The 24,695-nt window shown below is 44.8% G+C and overlaps 1 protein-coding gene across 1 annotated transcript in view; it reads left to right on the top strand.

Moving 5' to 3' along the window:
• Positions 1-24,695, top strand: part of PTPRG (protein tyrosine phosphatase, receptor type G) — a 424,594-nt gene that overhangs the window by 338,225 nt on the left and 61,674 nt on the right. The window contains exons 13-14 of the mRNA XM_019504585.1: positions 1-307; positions 6,346-6,475. Of these exons, the coding sequence (XP_019360130.1) occupies positions 1-307; positions 6,346-6,475 (437 nt within the window). The remainder of the gene's footprint in view (positions 308-6,345; positions 6,476-24,695) is intronic.

Raw genomic sequence — 24,695 nt, 5'->3', positions numbered from 1 at the left:
TCCGCACCCGCCACTGTTTCCCCCAATAGAACTGCGGAAAAGGAAGGAAATAAAACCATACCTGGTCAAGAGCAAAACCAAAACGTTTTCCCAACAGATAGGAGCCCCGAAGAAGGGAGCACGACCGAAACAGACACCCAGTCCCAACCCCTCCCCTCCACCCAAGTGCCACCAGCATTCACAAACGAACATTACCTAGGGCAAATCCCCGGGAGACCAGAGACAGCATCGCGGAAACCTTTTCCTAAAGACGACAGGTTTCCAGAGGAAAATGCGTCGGATAACAAGTTCATCACCATAAACCCAGGTGAGTGAGCCAGGGTGGGGAGCTGCGCCATCCGGCCGTCCCAGGTTCTGGTACATAATAAAACAGTAGGACCCATTTTCTCACGGCTTTGAACCCCCCGCAGTTCGGTTAGCAACGGTTGGGTCTCATGCTGCAAAAGTCAGTTCTGGGCTCAGCCTACAAATGGTCTTAAAATGGTTGTGGGGATAGAGGGTGGGGAAACACCACTGGGGTTGGATTAATTAGGAAGTTACCCAGTCTCCAATTAAAAATCCATGCCCCAAATAAGAAAATGAAGTCTGGCAAGAAATTAGCCCGTAATGCATTTGGCTGCTTCAGGAATTTTGGATTTAAAAATTAATACCCCACACTCCAGCTGTGACGTTAACTTTGAAGAATGGCTGCTGTATCTGGCGTATATTTATTTTTCCCTGGAGAACTCGCTAGGTGTGTTTTCAAGTTAGCCTGATTGATGTGCAGTGCTCTCCTTGGTGAAGCCGGAGCCTGTCTGGCTGACTCCTTCTCATCACACATATCCACGAGCCCTGGTTCTGGCAAACAGCTCCACGCGCGTGGTCCCTTGCACTGCATAGAGAGCATGGAAGTTAGCAGGGGCACGTTCTCCTGGATCTGACCCTGGGATCAGGAGGCTGGTCTCCCACTGCAATTTTAACACAATGTAAAGTTAATTTCTGTAACGATTACTGTGCATCGCTTGGCATTATCATTGCATCTGCGAGCTGGCAGGCTTTTTGCTGCTTCCACTTCTAATTCTGCACTTTTGCCAAGCTGTTGTATGTTTGGTAATTTTCTTTTTCCATCTAGGCTGCTCTGGAGTTAGATACTGTGAAAAGCATCTTAAATATCTGTGCTTAAATACAGTGCTAAAATTGTGTGGCACTCTGCAACACCCTTAAAAGGATCTCCCTGCTCGAGAATCACTGCTTTATATCACGGCCAAATTTCCAGGGACGGGAAGCATCCCGCTCTTCAGGGTGTCCTCAGGAACACACGGGGAGGGCAGAGCAGGGGGTTTTTTTGGATAACTAATTTGTATGGGAAAACGGCAAAGAAAAAACAGAATCGTGGTCAGTGTTTCTTTTTTTTCTTTAAATATTTTGGAGTGGAAAATGTCATTGTTTTAAAGAGCAGAAAACTGTTTCCTAACAGTGTACACTTGTAAAATTAATTATAGAGAATCAAATTAGCAGCGTATAAGGCAATGGATGAAAGGGGAAAGACATGCGAGTGTGGGTGATGAGAGGAGAACAGGGAACACGTGAGAAATTACTGGGAAAGTGAGAGGCCAATTAGTACAGCAAGGCTCATTTTCTTTTAGCACTTATTTCACACTCGCGTATACACACCTCTCCTGAGGCCACGTCATTATTTTCCAAATGGCATTGGCCTCCTCTGGTCTGGTAGTATCAGCCAACGGTAATGACTCTTTCTGCTCCTCAGTGCTTGCTCACACGCTCCTATTCCACTTGCTTGTTCAGCCATCTCTAGTTTGTTGTTTGCATTCGACTAATCGTACCTTTGGTCTGCGGGTGTTCAATAGACAGGTGCTCTGCATTACTCTGTATTCTTTTAAAACTGAAAATTAGGAGAGGCCATTACAGCAATATTATTCCACCAAAAAAAAACAACCCAATCACGATCCAGCTTTAGCAGATATTAATCAAGAGAATTTTGATTGTCATGTTGGAAGCTTAAATGAATCCTTTCTGTTTGATCCTGTGTAGCGAGTGCACGTCCTGCTCCCTGTCATGAACAAATTAACATTTTTTCCAGTTGGTGCTTCTGTCTGAGTCATGATCATAGATTGAAAACAGCGGAGATCTGGGTATTGGCCCAGTGGGACTCCACTTGATATGAACATTACTCAGCTCCTCCCCGTTCCTCCCCAGCTTCCACGGGGTGTTCTGACCTCCTCTGGCAGGAGACCTTTATCAGGAGACGATGCTCTGCATCCTAAATCATGCTTAGTCCCAGGTCACGAATTCAGTGCTCAGTGAATTTTGGTTTATAGAACAGCCCAACCAGGGAGGAAGCTGCAAAAGCCTTTTGGGGATAACTTTGTTAGGATAATTAAACATCTGTGTATAATGCTCTCTTGCTCCATAGGTAGCAAGGATTATTAAGTTGTATTTTCTTGTGAATTTTGAGCTGTTTTGCACAGTGTCTTAGAGCCACCTACAGTCAAGGGGCTTGAATGCTCGTCGGCGACCCCCCGGATTGCACAAAGAGACTTCGTTTGTTCATTTGAACTTGGTGAATCTGCATTATCCAGCGCTCAGGTTAAATGCCATCGACATCCGTTAATTAGGTAGTGAAAAGATGCATTTAATAGTTCAGAATCCACAGGGATGAGAGCTGCAAAACTGTTTGTAGGTAAAAGAGGAACTGTCTGTGCGCTGACATTCATTTCAATAAAAAATATAACTTTTTTATATTTCAATAAAAAATATAACTCTCAAGTTTCCATACTTGCACAGGATGGCTGGCACTGCCCTCAGGCCTTACTAATTGATGGTGCTGTAACAGTTTATCATCTCATTGACTCAAAGGAATAGTTGAAGCTGACTTGCATTTAAAGGATTTCATGATATGAATCAGCACGGCTGGGACAGTGCCATTGGAGGGGGCATGAAATCGGGGGGCTCGCTGTTGTCCTGGGTATCCATCTCTATAACAGCAAGCAGGCAGAACATGGTCCCGGCCCTGGTGGTGGTCCCACGCAGTGTTGTAGGATGATAAAGAGAAAGTTTCAGCAAGGGGCAGAGCTCAGGTAGGATAATAAATTCCTATTAACAGTTGCATGTTATGAGAAGTGATGCTCCCTATGGAGAATAAAGATATTTATGTTCTCACGGCCCAGTTACCACGGACGTTTAGAGAGACCGTCAACGTGTCCCAATGCAGAACGCCCCTTGCTCGCGCTGGCTCGTGCCCCGAAGTCCCTCTGCCAAAGCCGGCCTTGCTGTCCTGTGCCCTCTCTCCAATCCCCGGTGCAGGGTCCCGGGAGAGACGAAGCTGCTGAGCAAGTGCTTCTCGAGAAGGCGATCGTTATGAAGACCTACACACTTTGCCACATGGAGAAGTGGATTTAGAGCTGCCTGGGCTCATGTGGTGCAGGACTTCCTGAAGCGGTTACGCTATAATAATTTTTATTCCTTCCTACTGGGATGAATTCCAAGCCAGTAAAAGGCAAACTGAATTAATTCAGCGATGACATATGCCACTGGAAACTGTTTACATTTCTTAGCAAAACTGGAGTTTCCTCATACATGAGGGTTGTTTTTTTTTTTTTAATACCAAAGTCAGGCATTAGTGGGCACAGCTCTAACAAGGGCACGTTATTTGTGCTATTGCAGTTCCAGCGTCCTGTGTTAACAATGAAAAATTGCAAGGCTGGTATTTTTGCTAGAGTGCAGGGGAGTCTCAAGCTCCCTCTCTTCATTGCTAATGTGTATTTTCTTCCATGTTTTTCACATTACCCAGCACACTGCCTTTTTATACGCTTCTCTGCCCTGGCACCCAGAAAGATACCTGCTGGCAGCCCAGATGTACTACTAAATTCTTCTGGCCTCCACACTCATTGTGTAGCAACTTCCACTGATATGGTTTTGTTTCAACTCCCTTCAAATGTTTTCTTAAGCAAGGAGAGACATCTAAGACTTGGTCTTCAAAGCAAGCCCGGGCTTCTTTTTCTTTGCGAGACATCATCGGTTGCCATCCCTGCTTGCAATTTCAGCCTCAGTGAATCGGACTGGCTATGCTAGCTATGGGCATGCAGAGTGCTTTCTTCTTTGCACATCTGCAGCATAGGAGATAGGAGAGGTCAGATAAGTAAAAAACCTTCCCTGTAAGCACAGCATCATGCATATTACTGAGAGCATACTTCATCCCAAGGAGGTTGGGACTGCAGCATGCACTGTTCCTCGAGTGATTTCCATGCTTTCAAGCAAACGGGAGCTTGCATTCATGTATTGAAGTGCAGGGAGACACTCCTGGATGGCACCCTTGCCTTGTGGGAGAGGAAGTAATATTTGAATAGGTGCTGGGGCATTCTGGGAGCATTTGGCTTTCCCAGTAAGTTTGATTGGACCATATGGTTTTACTTTGCCCTCTCGTGCCTCTCTGATGAATAATACTTGCCCTGCCCTGTGGGCTGTGGGGCTTCCCTGTTTGGTGTTTAAGTGGCTGGAGATTTCCTGATAAAAGTGCTCAGTGCAAAAGTACAAATTACTTTGTTTTATGAATCGTGGGGGTTTTGCAAGTGCAGAAAATTGATTCTTTGGGTTCTGGGTTGTTTTCTTTTTTTTCTTCTCAGCTGAAATCAAGGTTTTCTCTTAAAGAAACAGCAGCACGTAGATGGCCTACCTGCTACAAGAACTAATTGAAATGCTGGCCTTTCTGTATGCTGCATGGGAGCTCTGGGCCATAGCTCTGCCTGTCTGCTCTGAAACAAGCTGGCGTTAAGGTGCACCCACCGCCGCCTTTCGTGCACCAGCAACGGGGGCTAAGACACGGTCCTGGCTGCCCGTCTCTCTGCTGATCAGTTCCACACACAGGGCACGTTCGCTGCCCCCCCCCCCGGCATCCGTCTGATTAGCACTTCATTTAGGCTCGCCTGCTAAAGGGCACTGCCTCCATCAGCCTACTTCTTCAAGCTAGAAAGATCACTTGCTGGGCTTGCAGCAGCCTCCACTCTTGCTCTGTTTTCAGCAGCCAGGCAAAAGCATTTACAATTAACCTTTACTTCCATGTTATTTGGATTTTACTCCTGCCTATGGTGGAGTATAATCTAAATGCTATTAAAATAGAGTATGACTTCATATTATGTGACATCTTGTGACTTCCAATTATCCATGTTTTGCCTACCTACGGTGAAAAGGCAATTACGTTCCTCTGGTAAGATTTGCTGCTGTTTCAGAAGATAGGATAATATAATACTGAACAAGGGTGTGGAGTTGCAGTGGTAAGAAGAAACCACACGAGGGGATAATAAGTAAGAGTCAAGTGTGTATTTGTCAGCCTTTGTTCAGATCTGAGGCCATTTATATTAATGCATTCCCTGCTGCCTCCTGCGGACAGCTGCAGACCTTCTGTTAGATCCTGCAGAATGAGCTACAGGAACTGCATCCAGTCTTGCGCACTGGACTGAGGGGGTGAAAAACTTACCAGAATTTGTGAACTTGCACAGATGAGGGGTTTTGCAATGCAGCAGAGCCCTTCACATCTAAGTTTTCACGAGGAAGGGACCATCTTTTCGCTGGATGTGCATACAGTCCTGGTACCGTGTGTCCCAATACTTGATTGAGGCCTCTAGGCACTGTTAAAACATGCTTTATTTCATATAATCATACATATTGTACGTATAATCATATAATCATGGGTAACTTGGTGCCAAGACCTGGCAGATGGAGAAGTTGGTTTATCTTTGCTGTAGTTTCCCAGAATCTTGCCATAGTTCATTTTGTGCACACCAGAGCAGTAAAGGTTTGTACATTTGGTTGCAACAGGCACATCCACCCATCTCAACAACCCATACGTATTCATGCACCTTAGCACCTTAGGAAGTTTGTTGACATAGTACTGGATCCGGTTTTAATAAAGGGTTGTTGTTTTTTTAAGTGTTAATATTAGTAAAATTAAGTATGCGTTAGCATGAATTTGCTATGAACCCAAAGAGTTAACAAATGAACCTGCAGACATTTATGACCAAGCAAACCTGCAGACATTTATGACTATTCATTATTCTTCACTGACCTTTCAGATTGATTCTGAGTGGTATCTGCTACATCTGATAATAGCACAGGTTTGGGTCCTGAAACGATGGGTGAGTAACACTGAGCCTTGCTAAGTACAGGAGCGGAGTCCAAGCAGCGTGATGTAGTACGCATCCATGCTTTTACACTCAGATGCCTACAGGTGTGTGATAAATGGAGGTGGTCCTTGAACTTGAAGTTCTTTACTCCGAAGCAAGGACTAGCCATTTGGTTTTGTTTCAAAATTGTCCATGAGAGCATCATTAATTTGGTTTCCCGTTGCAGCAGACAAGAACAGCTCCAGTATGGCCACCAGACCGTCCGGCAAAATGGAGTGGATCATCCCACTGATCGTGGTTTCGGCCTTGACCTTTGTGTGCCTCATACTCCTTATAGCTGTGCTCGTGTACTGGAGGTGAGCCTGCGTCCTCTGGATTGGGAACTGCCTGGGATTGAGTATGCTTTGGGGGGCTGTGGTTTTCCATATGCTCCCATCTCTCTCTTTTATTTTATGAGATGGTACAGCGATGGATACTTCAGTTCTGTGTCTCTCTCACAGTGCTACAACACCTGCTGTTGGTTAACTCTTTCAAGTGTCTTGAGTATTGATTTTTGTGTCATGAAAATGAGATTAGTGGTTGCACCAGCCGGAACCACCTGTAACGCAGACAAGTGTTTCCTCAATTAGCTCATCTTAAATAGCTGTGAAAATGCACTCTGGGCCTGACCTTCAGGATAAAGGGTCGTGGGAGAAGGGTTTGCTGGACTGGGGCTCTGAGCCTCTCTGGGTGATGCCAGCCAGTTCAACTCCTCTTTCTGTTGCTTCAGCTCTCCAAATAAACCCTGCAGTTTGCTTCTCCTAAAGAGATACTGATGTTTGCACCAAGTGTGGTGATGTTCAATGATTGGGATTAGCCTCAGTAACCTCAGTGCACGTTTGGCTTAAGATAAACGTGACCCTGAAGCATCTTCCTAGGGCCTTATATATCCTGTCCCTAAAGCCTGAGTCTCATTGACTCTCCATTAAGATATCAACTTGAAGTTTTATGAATGAATTTAACTTTGCCTATGATTTTGTGTAAGACAGACAGCATCTGAGATAAAGCCAGGCATGGACTTCGCCATTTCTTTTCTAGAAGGGGCTGAGGGACACTGAAGGACATGAGTGACCAGATCACAAATTCTGGAGTAGCAGGAATTAACCATCCAGGCCAGAAAATAATTGCTGTGCCTTATTCAAGCCTTGTCATCCCAGGACTTGCAGACCTGCTCACCTGCTTGGGAAGTGCCACATCTCATCACTAAGTCCTAACTAAGATCAGCAGTGCTACGTCGGGGTGCAGTCCTAATTGCTCATGTCTGCAACATCCGTGTGCATTTGGCTTGTATGCAAATGACCTTTTTGCTGTTGATAGTCTTCTAAACTCTTTCTATACAATTGTTGACCAAAAGATAAAGAAAGTATTAGCCTGGGACAGTTGTCAAAACTTGTTAACAGTTTGTTTTCAGTGGAACACAGCAGCAAAACCGTTGTTAGAAATGCCTGTGTTTTACTTGTCTTTCATAAAGAAATGATTTTGAGGACTGTCAATTTGTCCTTAAAAATATCCTTTTGAGCAATAATTAATTGGCCAAGCTGAGTCTGGAAAGTTCAAATGAACATTAATAAATAGGTGACAGTGGCCCCATTAAAAACGTTTCCATTGACATTTGCAAGTAATTAGCAATATTATGACAGTCCTGTGACCAGCAGTAGTGGTATTTATATAAAAGATTCAATTGTAAAGACTTCAGTGGTGACTGCTTTCACTGACCTCTCTCCATATATGTTTCCCAAAATCTCTCCCTTTTTTTTCATCATATATAGTGGGAAAAATTGCTCAGAATGCCATCCAGGAAACCCCACTGAAATGAATGGGGTTCCCAGATACAATGTAACGGAGGGTAACATTTATTTTGCAATATATGAAGATGTCTTTTTACACAGAAAAGCCTTTGAGATGAACAGAATGGTAATGGGGATTACTCAGGAAAATGCTTTTTTGGCTGTTTGCAAGGTATTTTATATTTTTTATATTTTGTTCTGTAGTTTCACTAATAGACTCTATGAAAAAAAAAATTAAAAACTGGTGCTCAATTTGCTGAAGCAGTAGAAAACCTTATTCAAGCTGATAGAACAGAGTGGCTTAGTTAGAGGTACCCAGAAACTACTGCTGGTAAGTGATTACTTTACTGGGGACCACTGCATGGTTGGTGACCAAAATTAAAGTACCGTATAACTGAGGTTGAGCACATTTCAGCCTAAAAATTCATGAGACAATTTTTATTTTCTCAGTGGTAACAAAAATACATAGAGGAAGGGTAAAAGAACAGCATTATAATGGAATTACTTGGTAAAGTTGGTAGCATATATGCATATGTCTCCACCTACTTTTCATAATTTGCACAACTGTTTATAACACCTGTAGAATTACAAAAGCCAGGCATTAAAGCCGTCACAACGAGGGATAGCCAAATGCAAGGATGAAGTTTCCTGGTGAAAAACTAGATGGGACAGTGAAAGTTGTGTGTATGTAAACACAGGAAAAAGGGCAAGGAGCATTTGGGGTTGAATCAAAAACAGGTGTAGCACATCATCTGCAGTGGTATTCCTGACTGCCCAGAGCACTGAATGCATGGAAGTGGAGATGTGGTATTTTGCAGGCCCTTTTCAGTTTGGTTCACTTTCCTTAGGAAGAATAAACTGTTTAGATCGGTGAGCATTAAAAAAAAAAAAGTGCAAGAAATTAAAACAACCAACGAGACGCAATTCAAAAAGTTAGGAGGAAGAATGAACTAGGTCATTGGAAAGACGTGCTTAACTTAAAAGTGTAATGGGCAACATCGGGAATAATTTGGAAAATCAGCCTATCAAAAGTAAAGAGCATGAAAACGAGTTGGAGACAGATCTTTTTTTTTTCAGACAGGAATATAGCATGAAAGCACTTGTAGAGAGGAGGGAACCCCCAAGGGGATGGGCACGTCAAGCTTGGTGGTCTCTTCCTGCGCAGCAATTCTTTGTTCTTGAGTGAGAAAATGTATTACAGCACGCGCAGAGAACGGGCAACTGCCGAGGGGTGGTGGGTGGCCATGCACACAGAGGGCAAAGCAAGGGGGTATTTGGGGGCACTCAGGGACCAGCTGATTTGTTCCATAAACAGACCAGTGAGGTAGAGCAAGGTCTTCTGGTTGTTTGCATTGCATCTCCTACCACCTAGGAGTCTAAGTCAAGCCTTAGTGGGGGAGTGGGGGGGTATATGAATGTTAAAAAACCAATATCATAGTTCTGACCCTTTGCAACTCTCACATCTAGTTATATTGATGAAAGTCATTCCGTGCTGATTTCCCAGTGTAAGAAAAAGGTTGGTTTGAAAATCAAAACCAAAGGAAGCTGTCACTGGTTTCTTAACTGAGGGGTTGAACTTCCATGTAGTTATGTCTTTTCTTGGAGGTAGCTGGGAATGACAGCTGTACTTCCATATGAGCTCCTTGATATGTGGGGGCAGTTTGGGATCCCCCTTTCCTTTGCCCAGCACAGGCTGGACAGCTGGAGGCCATAACATGATTGATCTTTGAGACAGGAGGCCACTTTGTTCTCTCCTGCGCTGCTGCCACCCAAGTCATGAAAAGGTATTGGAACTGAAAGGCAACCAGCAATTCTTGGGGGCGGCGGGTTGCTGGTTGTTGGGAGGGGGGGCGTTGTTTGTTTTATTTTGATTTGATTTGTTCTGTGGTTTCGGTGGGGGGAGGGAGGGGGTGTTTCACTTAGTTTCTTGGTCTCCGTATGGTTTTAATTAAACTGCAATGAAAAGAGAGCTGGAGAGAATAATAATACATTTTCATTATTATGGGAGCAAATAAAATATAAATAGGTCAGCATAAAGAGGCTGCAAAAATTGCATTGCTTGGCACCCCAGAAGAATAAGCAGACAGCTTTATCGCGTGCCCACAGGACAGCCCAGACCTTAGCAGTGCAACAGATTTGGCTTGATGTGGTTGTTAATCCCCAGCTGCTTGAGCAGGAGGAAAAGGGAGCCCGTTGTTTGACATTTCACTTCTCTCTTATCTGGATTTGTTTCTTTGAGTGCATTTGCAAACAGATTTGGCAATTTGGGCATTACAGCATTGGTTTTCAGGATATTTGTTCACAAGGTCTAGAGCTTGAAGCTCGGCATTATGTCTAGTTGGACGAGTGTTAGTAAAGGTAATACCTCACTCCAGCTAAATCCGGTAGAGACACTTGACCCAGGAATAGCAAAGGAAGACATGCTGACACCCAGAAAAGATCTCTAGAGAGTTGTATGTTACTCACAGAAGAACCAAGGGTCCGACTGATGGGAACACAAAAAAAAAAAAAAGGCCTGGACATGCTCATAGATGCTCTGATTCCTCTTCTCTGTGTGCTGAAAATCAAAGTGTGCTGGCCTTCAGACCATCCGGTGCGAGGGTGACGGCATACGTGGGTTTGTCCTGTGGCAAGTCAACTCACTCTACCATGCCGAGCCCTCACATGGCACGGTGTGCATCTCTGCGTCCACACTCGATTTCAGTAAACTGTTGATAAAAACGTTGTGAAGTGGTAACGGTATTCCTGAGCATTACCGTGGTGAGGGGAAACAGGAGACTTCATGTAGCAATTTGCATTTTGGTGCTTTTTTGCACTTTTGTTCAAGGACGTTGCAGGGCAGTGACAACGTGCTGGAAATGAAGGCACCTGAACTATTCAAACATCTTGTCTCTAAGCTTCACAGCTTTAAAAAAAGGGTATTTAGTCTGACTGGTGACCTTTCATTGGATATCAGATGTCTTTTCTTTGCAGCTTTTATCCTGAACAGTCCCATACCATATAGACAATGGTTTAAAAAGATAAAATAAGCAGAGAATATTAAGAAGCAATTAAGAGTTTAATGTTTTAGCCAACAGCAACTTTTAATGGGAACTAAATTATAGCCATTTCTCATGTTCAGCTAAGACGAGGAAATGAATTCACAAACATAGCTTGAGAGTTTTCTGTTTCTGTCTCTTCGGTGGGTACCATTATTCACCTCTGAGTTATTGCACTCATCAACATTGTGAACCCGAAGACAAAGCAAGAATATTGTATTGCATTTTATATTAAATCAGGCTGTTTGTATAGTGCTGATCTGTTGACATTCTGGAGGGATTTTTGGAGCAACACAGCTGCTGCCTTTCCGAGAGCAAAGCAAGCTTGCAGGGCCTGCTGATTTGCCACGTGGCTTTTGAAGTATCTTGAGGAAAGGATGACTTTACACTTCCTTAGGCGAAAGTCCTATAAAATGCAAGAGAGAACAAGAGCCACCTTCCCAGGGGGCTTTAACAGAGACTAATATTCCTGGGATGGAAATCTTTGGGGTGGCTTAAAAGGAGGCAGTGTCCTCCTGCACATCAAGCACTGGACTGCAAATCAAGGTATTTGGGTTCTATATCTGGCTATGAATTGATGTGCTTTGTGACCTGGAGCAAATCACTTACGGTTCAATATTTTTTACTGTTGAACTCAATGGCAGGCAAAGACCTCATTGACATCACGGGGAGTAAAATTAAGCTCTAAATGTCTCGGCATCGCGGTTTCCCCGCTGGTAGAAGTGTTAAAGATACTTACCCACCTTTATAAATCATGTTGAGACCTGCAGATGAAATCTACTGTGCAAGAGCCAAGAACTATTTTTACTCCTACCACTAATGAATGCTTTCTAGCAAAGTTAGCTTTTGGTATTAAATTCTACAAGATTCTTGCACGAAATAAGTTTTGGCACAGGTTTTAAAGTGAGGGAAATTTCTGTCTGGCAAGTTATGAAAGGTTTCAGAACTGTTGCTTGAACAAATCTGCGGTTTACACTACGTGTTATACTTTGTCTACTTGTTTCAAAATGAATATGGGTGTTATAGTGCATATTTGTGGCATATTTTAGAAGAGCTTGCTTAGTCTAAGGCTAAAAGCTTCTTGCAGCTAACTTAAAAGCATGCTTGTTTCTGCTGGGTTTCTGACTCTTAGAAAAGAGGCAAGCAGAGTTTTCAGAAGTGCTTATGTCCCATTTTGTCCCATTTTCCCTCTCCCGGAGAAGCTCAGTAATCATTTCTGAAACTGGAACGGGAGCTCCTTGGTAATTTAGGTGCGTTTCTGAAGACTTTGGCCTGCCGTGCGGTGGCCCTAGACCCTGGCAATGTGGGCAGAGATGGATCAGAGCTAGGTTGACCATGTGTCCCGGTTTGGCCAGACACTCCCAGAGTCCATAGCCGGGTCCCAGCTGGTCAAAGGTCCTGGGCCAGAGTCTGGGGGGGAGGCAGAGAGGCACAGTGCTCCAGGCAGGGACCAGGGCTGCTGTGCGGGAGCAAGGACGTGCCACATGCGGGCAGGGTGATGCCTGCTCCGGTCCATCCTGCTTGGCTGTCAGCTTCCCATCCTGCCCTGGGAGTCTGGAGATGGTTGCCAAAGCTTTTCTCCATCCTCTCCAGGATCTGCTTGCCTAAGTGATGTGGGATTTAGGTTTGGGCACCAGCTGTGCTTTGTGTATATACCCACAGAGCAGGGGCAGTATGAAGAAGGACATTGTAAGCTTGTCACGCATCGCTCTTGGAAATAGTCTTACAGCTTTTGGGAAGGGATAGAAACTGTCAGCTTCAGTCCAGCTGTTGGATGATAACCATGCTCAGTCGCTTGCAGAATGCATTGGCACCATTGGTTAGAGGTGATAAGTGGCTTGTCCTGTTGTCAATCACCTGCAAGATCTGTCTCTTATTTCACAACATATTATTTGCATTGGCTCAACTGCTTTTAGTCATGGCATTTGCTAAAACCCGCACAATTCTCCATCCCTCACTTTGGGTCAGCCTCCTCCATTGTTTTAACATGCAGTTGGTCCTGAATGTGGACCGGCCTCAGCAATTGAATCATCTTCTCTTTAATTAAAAATCTGGCTTTGAAGTTGCTCTGGTATTTAACTCTGAGCATGAGCTACTAAACACAGCCGCTATTCGGTCTTGCTTTTTAGTTCAGCATTGCCATTCTGAAGCCTCGTAATTGCACAGTCAGTCATTCATGATATGCAGAATATTTGCTGACTAAGACTTGTCTAAAAAGTTGGTCGTGATAGATGTGGATCCTGATTGATTCGGAATTGAACAGTTCCAGCAACTGTGTGTATCAGCAAAACTCAGATACAATATTACTGCAATACCTTGGGTACTAATTTAAGGAAACATCCTTTATTAGTTCATCACTTAAGAATGTGCTGAAGTCCATGTCACTTCAGGACAGGCTTAAAGTTAAGCATATGTTTAAGCATTTTCTTGAATAGGAGTGCACTTCAGCATGCTTTAGTGCATCTTTTAGTCATAGCTTTAATTTTTAATGCTTCAGTTAATGCTTGCTATACACATGTGCATGAAGGACTGTTGATTTTTCTTGCATATCATGCAGGCTAGGATCTCTGTAGCAGATTGGATTCAGAGAGATGTGTTTTGGGCTTGCTGTGTTCTTCATTAGGGATTTTGTTCACAAGAACACGGGGTTACACTGGCCTGTCTTTGTCCGTCTATGAAACATTTAAGGATGTGAAGTGTGGCAGTAAATATGGTGACCTCCAAATAACCAGGGCTTGGTAGGGGTATTATGGGAATATACATGACTATCTGATGACTTGATGGATACAGGTGAAGGATGTGAGGCAGCCCCATAGGCAGAAGTAGATCCTGCCAGATTCTCATAGCAGCCACACGCAAAGCAGCGTTTCCCTGCCTCCCCTCCATGCACACGCATGCCCCCTCCATCTCTTCTGTCATCCTTTGCAAAGGGGGAAATTACCAATTCGGCCAAAAGCTGTTCGGTGCTGCTTTCCCCGGTAGATGTTCATCATCATCATGATCGTGCCTGCTTCTCAGTGCCCACTATGGGCGCGGTGCTTCGGTCTCCTCCCACCCTGTTCCTGCACTAGCTTCTGGCTTCCCCCCTTCGCAGCTCCAGCAGCCGCCGGGTGCCCTCCCCATCCGCACCCCCAGCAGATGGGTGCTGTACGGGCAGCTCCCCAGGAACCCGTCCTACAAGACGGGGAAAAACCTGTGATCTGTTTCTGTACAAGGTTGCTCATCAAAGGAGCAATTCCACTGCTCAAAAGAGATTGAAATGGAGGAAGCTGAGGCACCTCGGTGTTTCAGAGGATGCTGGTTAGGCGCATACTGCCCATAACCCCCCAGTGGAAGCAGCGCCTGTAAGTGCTTAGCCGCTCTTCATCCCAGGTGAGAAAAGACATGAGTCCTACGTGTTGTTGCTCTTGCCAGAGGAGGGAGAAACACTCCCGCCACTTCAGAGAGGCGTCCCCATGCCCCGTTTGCTTGCGCCGGGAGGCGCAGATCTGTGACCCGTCACCTCTTCTCCTGAGCGGGGAGCTGAGCCCGCTCTCCATGCCAAGGGCTGGTTGCTGCCTTTCAAGTCTGAAACGTAAGGGCTGCTGTAGGCTGCTCATTCAAGCCGCAAGCATCTCTCTTGGAGCCCTCTTCATGCTTCAGAGGCAGCGCGATAGAAAAACTTTTCTGTCTGCTCCTCGGTGTTTCCACCGCCGGACAATGTGAAGCCTGCCCGGGGAAGGGGGGGAGGCTGAGATCTCGTAACGCCAGCGCATGGTGCGCGGCAGTTATTTCAGCTCATTGTTCGCTGCCTGTGTTTTATCCTCTCTTGTTGTGGGGGACTAAAAAGGGGCTCTTCTGGGGTCCCAGCTGTTCTGGGAGGTTGGTGACATGGTTTTTTTTGCTGTGCTTGAATGGCCGGCATAGTGAAGTGCAGCTGTGTGTAGTGAGGGCTTTGTCACGATACCGAATACAGCCATTCCTTTGCAACTTTTTACTCAATAACTATTTCCCAAATGGCTACTTTTAGGCCTTTCAGAATTCACAGGAGTTGTCAGTTGTTATAGTAACGGACCCCTTGCTGTTGAATCGGCCCGAGATGCCCGTTCAGGCTTTTGAACAGACTAACTCATGCTCATTAGACAAAAAAAAGGGAGTGGAGGGGAAGAGACTCACCGAAGGAAAGCTGCTTTTTTAGCATGCTGGATATCTGTTAAGGGCTAGATTATGTACCTGCGTGTGTGTGTATGCGTGCATGCACATGCACGCTTGCGTGTTGGAAAAAAAGCCCCTTTTCTCAGATTGTTTTTCTGACAAATGTGGTTCCCTCCCAGCTCTCGTTTGTCTATGACTTCTAGTTTTCCCTGCTGCAGATGAGAAACACAAGTGACATCCGTTTCTTCGTGAGTCAACTGGGTGATCATTTGCTTCTTCAAAAAATATATTTTGAGTAATTAAAAAAAAAATAGGCAGAGAAGGACTTGTCAGGCAAAGAGATCCAGAACTAGAGAAAAAAAATGAGATTAGTGGCAGTTTCTTCATAGTTTCATAGTTTCATAGTTTCTAGGGTCGGAAGGGACCTGAGCAGATCATCTAGTCCGACCCCCTGCCATGGCAGGAAGAGCACTGGGTCAAACGACCCCGGTAAGGTGTTCATCCAGCCTCCTCTTAAAGACCCCCAGGGTCTGGACCCTTGCCGAAGCGGTGCCGCTTCTTATGAATACGTCAGTTCAACAACGGCACCTACTTGGGCACTTCCAGTCCAGAAATTTTTCTTCACCAGTCTGCGAAGAATATTATGGGGCCAAATTCTTCCTACCTTCTAATTTGGCTCTGACTACTTCTGTCGAAGTATTGAAGTATGCTGAAGCATTTTAACATAGATGTAAAGTTATATTTAAAAAAAAATTGAAACGAAGCTATTTTGAAGCAGAATATCAGAGCGTCCCATTCCTTTAAATACTGAAATCTCTGTACGTGTTCCTTAGGAACAAATTTTCATCCAGTCTGACAGTTTTCTGCAAACTATTCTGCTTTCCGCGTGTCACTATTTTCTGACAGTTAATTTCCCAGAAAAGTTAATTCTCCAGAAAATTTCTGAGCTGTGTTAGTGAAGAATCGCTGGCTCTGCAAAGGTGCAGGGCTAGAGACGTCTGTGTGCGTGTGCATGGGTGCGGGCTAGAGACCTCTATGTGCATGTGCATGGGTGTGTGCGTGCACCCAGGAAAAGTGGTTCCAAGCAGAGCATGAGGCACAGAAGCATGGCCCCAGTCCCAAGGATGAAGCGTGGCCTGAGGCCCAAGGACGATGCAGGGCTGCGGCCAAAGCCCCAGCACTGCACATACATGCACGGACCAATAGGCCTGGCGAGTCCAGGTGGACCTGCAGATCCAAGAGGGTGGGAAGCAGAGGGACAGAAGAGGGGCACTTGCTATGGGTGTGAGACATGGAACCAGCCTGTGCTGGTAACTACATGGCATTTATGGCATTAGCAAGAGGCTTTGAGGAGGGGATTGCCATTTTGCAGGATAGGAGGGAGGAAAAAGTTCTCTAAGCCTATTAGGAGAAGCTGAGATTGGCAGCCTTGCATTTTGGCACCGGTATCCGAGTCCTTGGCTGCTCACCTTCGTGCTCAGGTTGGAGGATCTTGTGCAGTTCAAAAGGCTGTCACTTCCCAAGAAGATCACTGGGGCCATCAGTTTTCCGGCTTGTCTCAGCTTTTTGCAAGTATTCTGCAAGCTGTTAGCTCTAGCCATTTTTGTTCCTGCTTATCTCACGTTGATAGGGAAGACATAGGAGCGTAGGCACTGGCAGAGGTAATGGAGAGATCAGGCAGAGAGCTGGAGAGAGGGGACCTTTACTTCAAGCAGGGTGCGGCGGTGCCCTTGGGGGCCGCCAGACCCTTTGAAGGGTGCCGTGAGGTGTGAAGAGATAAGCAGATAAATGCAGGCTCAGGCTCATCCCTGCTAGCCAAGCACCCACCCCCACTGCCTGGTCCCTCTGCATGGAGGTAAGCCATGTAATACAGAAAGGAGTTTTGGAAATTGGGTGCCACTCAATTCCCAAAAGGTATGGAGGGGCGTCTTGAGTCCAGCGAGCTTGAGAGCCACTGCTTGAGAGGCTGCTGCTTGGATAAATCTGTTCTGCTGCCGGCCAGTGATATAACAGACTCGCAATGAGCTAGGCTGTGGTAAGCCAAGGATGTAGGAACTGGATGTAAAAACTCTGGTCTTTCCATCCCAGAAGTCTTGCACAGCTCTCTAAAGTGCGCCGTGTGCTCCTCCATCGGTGAATCGGAAGCACTTCCGAGCCATGCTGATGTTCGTTGCTAATTGGTACCCACACTGCAGATGCAAGACCCAGCCCTCTGGGAGCGTTGTCCTGCTCCCACCTTGCATCCTTCAGATCTTTGATTTTTGAGTTCTTTTGAATAAAAGTACCCTGCCACTTAACCGTAGCAGCATCGCCTGCCTTCTCGCGAACGTATTGTGTGTCCCACTGGCTGCAAACAGACGTCACCTTCGCGCCAACGTAAACGTTTTTATGACTGCCCAAAGCGAAAGCAAGCAGATGCCTGTGCCCTTTGTTGCACCACACGTGCACAAATTCATTTGTGACAAAAGGTGGGGATGATTCGTGCTGCTGTTTTGCAGCAGACATCTGTTGGTTTGAAGGTAGGAGAGCGTGGGTAGCCTGGAGCTGCCTGCGCTCTCCGTCTTCCCCAGGCAGGCGCTCCCAGGGCTTTGAGGACCCAATACTAGGCAGTCCCTCCTGAAGCCCCGGGAGCACCTGTCTGGATTTCCGCAAGAGGTGTACCCTGCAAGCAGCAGGGGCCTGACTCTGCGGGACAACAGGCGATGTCTTTTCCACCCAGCGAAGTGCACCAGCTGTGCTGGGATGCATCGTGGCACAGCTGATCTGCTTCATTTGGCAACATCTGTGTATAGCCTCATTGTGGTCCCCTGATGTTTGGAGAGTCGCAAGTGCTTGTGCAGGTCCATGTTGGAGCAATGAGCAAGGCGGGTCCAGGCGTTGAGCTTTCCAAGACTCCCGACAACTTGGGGAATTCGACCGTGGAAGTTAAAGGTGACTCTCGGCTTTCTTGCACTGCATGACTGACACGGTGCCGCAAAACAAGGTCCTGCCGACCTCGGACTTGTCTCAGTGCAGCTGAATTATTTCTCGCCTCTTCCTTCGCAGTCACGGGCACCGTGGGGTTTTTAGCTTTGCAGAGGCTCTTTCAGTCCCTGTCTTCCTCAGCAAGTTTCCAGCAGCCTGGCCAAAGAGAAAGTCTTCTGATACTCTCTTCTGATAGCTGATGTGCTTACTCTCCCTTGTGCTGTGTGTCTGTCTTGTCCCCTTGCTGTAGTCTTGTGGCAGAAAAGACTCTCCTTGAAAACATCAGTGAGATTCAGCTTACGTGGGCCTGGCTTACTCTGCATGTGTTTTGTGGCATGCAGGGGGATGCCTGCCCATCCGTTTTGGTAGCAGGCAATCGCTGATTTCTTTTCATTTTTTAAAGAAATTTTATTAAGTAATGTAATCAGCATGTGCAGATCAGTTTAATTTGATGACTCTGGTGATATTTAATTTAATGCTAAACCTATTTACTTAGGAAAACCAATTGTATCTCTTTTGAGATCAGTCCCGATATGTAAACAGCATTAAAATGTTAAAAAAAAGAACAAAAGATTAATGAGCAATGAATAAATGATTCTTTTTTTTTCTCAAAGCCATGAAATATAATTTCTATCATCTGAAGGAAAATATAGTAATTATGGAAATTTGCAAATGGAAATTAACCCACATTGGGCTGCCTCTTTATTTTTGTCATTAAACCAAGTATTTAATTAGCATTTATAGCATTCAAGTTTCAGTATAATCTGTTTTATAATTCTGAGTTTAAATATAAAATCAAAATGGATTTGATATTGCCTATTGTTCACATGCAAAGTACCCAACACAGATATGAAGCTATTGAGATTTGTGAATTAAAAAAATCATATTTCATAAGCACGCGAGCTACATTTTCTGAAACTGTGGGCTGAACTGTTATTTTTAACTTTTTCTGATTTTTCTAATTTGCATACATATTAGTCCCTGTTTAAATGATGTGTTAATTCTATTCATTAGACTTCAGTAAACGTGTTTGAGTCTTCTGATAATCAAGCCTGGGTCCCTGGGAAGCAAATTACGGACTTTCATGTTACAAAAACTATTGTAAACGTGACATTTATCACTACTGAGCCAACTTATGTGTAGTACTTGGCTACAATCAGTAGGGTAAATCCAGTCTTTCTTATGCTTATTGTAATGATTATGATCTCTGAATAAGGAGCTGGCATCGAGCCCCGAGCACCTCTTCAGAGATGATTGGGCACTTCAGAAACCACTCTACCCGCTATGCGCTAGAAATGCCAATTGAGCTCTCCTGGGAAAGGGGCAGCCTAATGCAAATCCTAAGGCAGATTGCTTTGAGGAGATGGAAGACCAAGAATTTTCCTTTTTGGAAGGTGGCATCACTTGTCCGTGTGGCTGGACTGCCCTCGAAACATCTACGTTGATCATGTCTGTTGCTGGCCATTCCCGCAACAACCGCCGGGGAGTTTTGCTCCAGTTCAAGCTGAGGTTGCAAATTGGTAGGCCTCTTACCAGGAGAACAAGAGTCCTCCCTTCCAGGGGCTGTAGTGACAGCGGAAAGGACCCGGGTATTATAACATGCTATGGGAAGAAAAAGGGCTAGGTGTTAGCATTAGACGTATAGGAGTGCCGTTGCAGACTGATTTGCCAGGCAGTGACAATTCAGGCTTTCCTTTCTGGTATAAAGGCTTGGTTTTCCCAGTGGTAAATCTGAGGGGATAATTTCCCAAGGTTTATGTGGATGGGGTGAGCTGTGCTTAGGTCTGGAGAGGTCGTGTGCGCTCTGACAAATAGCTAAATAAACCGATGACAGAAAAAAGATCCTGATGTGGTTGCTTTGAGGAAGTGTCGGACATCTGTAAAGGCTGGAAGTTAACTTCCATCTGTTTTGCCGAGTCCACACCTCAGTAATGGGGTGGTATAGAAGAACTTGTTCAAATGTTTGTTATAAAGAAGGGTAGACTTCACTATCGCTGGTTTTGGTCTCCGTGAAACTACAAGGCAATGAGTTCCCCTTGTGTAGTTTAAAGGACTAGGTGAAGCGTATCGGAAAGGAAGCCTGTTGTCCCCATGGCACGGCTTTATTCCAGATGCGTGGAATATTTTGGCTGAGGATGAAGACGGCGTTTGATGTATATTTGCAACAGGAACTTAATCTCATGACATCTGAACATGTCGTGTTGGTCCCAATGACATTGTGTGTGAGAAGCAGCTGGGTGCATGAGAATCGCTCCTGCTTCACCACCGTATGACATGAAGCCATAACGAGGGCTGCTGGAAAATGAAAATCTCATTCCTGAGCATGGAGGTGGGTTTCAGCACTGTCTGCAGGATTTAAGCTTTCGTTTGGTTTTGAAAACGTCTCCAGAGTGTAAACCAGTTCAGTGCTCTCTATCTGCATTTTCCAATAGGCTGAACTGTTCTTGTGCCCTTGGAAGAGAAGCTCCAGTTTTCTGCCCAAGGGTTAATGCCGCAGCCCACCACTGCTTTGTTGTTCGTTACTTGATTTGCCATGTCCAGTGAATGGGTCTGGGTTCACTTGGGAGGCTCTTCTCCTTCTGGAGTCACTAACAGAACCTGGCTGTCATGGTCAGCGAGGGTGAGTTTGGCAGCTGCAGAGCTAACCAATGAATTGCAAATAACCTAATTTCTGTGTGTGAGGGTGGGGAAAATTCTGCCTCAAGGAAATTGTCTGAGGAAATTGGACAGGGAAGGAGGAGAAAAGAAAAAGTTACACCCTTAGGAAGAGCAACATGAGTTCATGAAGCCAGAGTTTGGGGTGAAATCAAACAGTGGAAGTGGTGACTCTCACCTGACGATGCCTCCCTGACCGAGGGGAACTTGCGGAAGTCTCTGAGCTTCCTGCCATGCTCAGCTGAGTGGATCACGCACAAACCCAGCATCGGTCTGCTCCTTGGGAGCCTGGAAGAGACTCCACCTGCCTGCCAAGGTGAGGAGAGTAGTGGCCGGTCCATCCATTCCTGCACTCAGCCCAGGAGTTGGGGGTGACAAAAAGGGGCTAAGTACTGATGGTCAAAAAGCCCGAGGCTGAGTCGATTTAATCTTCACAGGTTAGTCTAAAATGCATAGATTGAACTGAAAAGCAAGTGAACAGACATTCAATTTTGATTCCCAGAATACAGCCCCATGCCTGCAGTGGCCCAGTCCAGAAGGTGGGGGGCGCTAGAGCACGCCTCCCTGCTGGGCTGGAGCAGACCGCTTGGGCAGGGGTTTGCGGGGGAGGTACAAGGCATCCTGGGATGCTGGGGGACTATGCATTAACCTGATCTGGGACAGAAATTCAATAAACTGACTTAACCTAAATCAGTTGCATCTGCTACTACATCCATCTGGGTTTATCTTAAATCAGTTTTGGGAAAGCGGTGGATGTGCACTGAACTTCAGTTGTGTTACAGGTTTGAACCAGCTTCTGCTCACATTTATGTGTCATTTCTGTCCCCAGCTCAGGGTGTTCAACCATCTTTGTATCCCATGTACTCTCTTGGCCCCAGGTGCAAACTCCGCCTCGGCTCTCACGCACAAAGTGGATAGCAGTAGCAGACTCTGGGGAGGGGTCAGGACAGCCGAGGAATGCTGTGATTCATTGTCTCCTTACAAAGACTCCTGTGCATAGCCCGCAGCGAGCCTTATTGCCGCTCCCTGGCCAGGTGAGACCGGAGCACAAAGATATGACGCTGAGCTTCCCAGAGGTGCAGTCTGCCCCCACGCAGAAGAGCCCTCCCTGTTGTGGGGGAGATAAGTGTAGGCTCCACTTCGCTGGTCTGAACTTGCCGAGATCTGTACACAATGTCTTCTGTCACTGCTGGTCTTATGTGCCGACCCTCCTGGCCTTTCTATATTTTCCCATTTTCAAGCCATTAATAGTAATGGCTGAGATCTTAACCCCAGCCGAACCCTTTGTGCAAATAAATATTGATGAGCTGGTCACCGGTTGCATCATGCGGGTAGAAATAAATGTTTTTAGGCATATAATTTAATATTAATTGGGTGGCTTTAAGTTAAAGCAGCGTGTGAAGCCACAGCCTTTCTTCACGTCAGATTGCCCATTGCAGGATACCAATTAAAGTGGCAAGCAGCAGATTGTTAACAAACTGGTTATCTCCCCATGTGATTATAGAATAGAGGAACTTAATTTGGAGTCTGGGACCCATCTTCTTGAATGCTTCATAATTTCCATGCATCAACATTTACTTACTGAGTCACCCCAAGTGTGCATTCTTGTCTCTCTTCTGGTGGCTTTGCATCGCTTTGTCCAGTAGAACAAGAGAAGAGACGCTGTGTTTTCTAACAAAAAAGGCTCATTAATTAAATGTTCTGTGTTCTGCCACATGTCCTTCTGCAAAAAAATGACTAATTTGTTAGTCAGCTGAAATCATCTTGCACCGAACATCTTGTGCTGATGTGCTAGGATTTTTCTGCCCATTTAAAAGCTGCTACATTTGCCATTTTACAAGTGAGGATGATAGATAATCGTTCCCTTTCAGAATTGTATTGTTTATTCGTGGTTTCAGCAGTAAATTATAATCTGCTAAAGATAGATTTATGGATGTATGCCCCTATGTATGTGTCAAGGCTAGACATGATGGTTGTTGTGAAAAATGATGCAACTTATACCCCAGGTGCAAATGGCAAGGTGCTCTCCCACAGTAAATGTGCAAGTAGATTAAAAAGAAAAATGACTTCTAAAATGAGTGGACTCCAGTATTTGTGTAACGGACAGAAGTACCCAAGTTCTTTTTGCTGAGAATTCATTAATGGTGTCCAAGGCTTCCTGCGTCTCAGTAGAAAACTGGTCCGGCAAACAGGGTTTGAAGTGTATAACGTAATATTAGGATGCAAAAGCTCAAAGTTTGAACAGGTTTTTTTGCTGAGTCCATTGTAGAAATAAACCCTGTACACAATAAATAAAGCATATGATAAAAATCACTGAGTCAATTTATCCATCCTGTCAAGCTGTCTGTAATCAGCTAGAAGACAAATAATGGGTCAACAGATATTTCACACTTGAGTGTTCTCGACGAGGAATCATAGACCTGAAACCAAATGAAACAGAGCTACCAGAAATGACGGCAGAAATATGCCTCTGTTTACCCTGCATTTTAAAGGTTTCAGGTCCCAAATGTTTTCAGCGTAAACCACAAAAAGAAAACTTTAAAGGAAAAGAAATGCTGTTACTCTTCCAAGATATCAGCAGAGACGGAGATTGATGCAGCAGATCTGATAATAAAATCATGGTCAGAGGATTAGGATCTTTTTCATGATTCAATCAGAGGATATACCTTGGAGTGAGTTTCAAGTGCCTTCTGTTCCCAGGCCTATCATCTATTCCCCCTGCTATAACAGCATTGAAAGCATCACCACGAATTACAAAAGAAGATGGAAAGGAAGTGTGCAGCACAAATACAGACCAATCAATCAGGCATAGGGTTGTTAGAGGCATGATGACAACATTTGGAAAAGCTATGATCAAAAACCCTTAGAAGTTGAGGGGCAAAATTATTGAATAGAGACCACTTTGTGAGGAGGGAATGGGAAAAAATGTATTAAGCCAAACATTGACCTCTTTTCTACCCAAAAGCAAGTGACTAGCCAACCTATCCACTCTTAACTTAAAGCCTACAGAATTGTGGATGTGTTTTTATTAAAATGCACCCCTGAGATCTTGCTGTGTTTTCTTTTTCCCCCAATCATGAGAAGTTGCCACCGTCATCAATATTCAAATGAACCGAGCAAGAGGTTTTAAAGAAATCGATCAAAATAAGCTCAGATTAAACTGGAATAAAGCCGCAGAACACGGCAAATAAATACAGAGCCACCTGCAAACAGAAAATAGATTAAAGGGTATCTGTTGTTTAGGGATCTAAAGACATAAGTCCTATTTATAATTAATGCAGGTGGCTAAGGTGCCCGTCTCATGTCTAACTACATCTTATCCTTAATCAGAATATTCACTTCAACATGACTGTCCTTGTTAATAGATGTTTCTATTCACACATTAAGATCACTGGAAGCCACTGGTTTAATAGCCCATGTAATATCCCCCCTCAAAGAGGATTGGTCTGGGTATGAAAGTAGTTTTCAATTCTTAGTATAATTTTGACTTTTATGCCAGTCTCTTAAACATAGAGTATCTTTTGCTACTAATAACTCATAACTTGAAAATTCTTGACTTTTCTGTATAATCAGGAATCTATTAATACGCTTCCTCTCTAACTTCTAATGATGCTCCTTGATCTTTCAGTCCTTTTGCATAACAAACATCTTTTTCCTCTTACGGGAAAATTGACAGCATTTTGAACCAAGGGACGGATCTTAAACTTCAAAGATGTCCTATTTTTCATTTTCATAAATATATATTTTTTAAATATTTTCTGATCCCTGTCTCCTCCAAGACTTCTCTTATAGTCACTTGTCTCTTGAGTATTTGGGTAGTAGCAATGACATCATCTTATTCGTTTTTCTAGAATTTTTTCCCCCGCCTTGATGGAACCACGTGATGAAGCAGCACATGCTGTACTGCAAGGAACCAATTAGAAAGAGTAGCTAGAGTGCCAGCATGTAAAATGACTCCA

Source organism: Gavialis gangeticus, unplaced genomic scaffold (assembly GCF_001723915.1).
Source record: "Gavialis gangeticus isolate Ggan-Ray unplaced genomic scaffold, GavGan_comp1, whole genome shotgun sequence".
In the NCBI taxonomy this organism is placed as follows: domain Eukaryota; kingdom Metazoa; phylum Chordata; order Crocodylia; family Gavialidae; genus Gavialis; species Gavialis gangeticus.
This window is presented reverse-complemented; position numbering and strand designations above follow the sequence as displayed.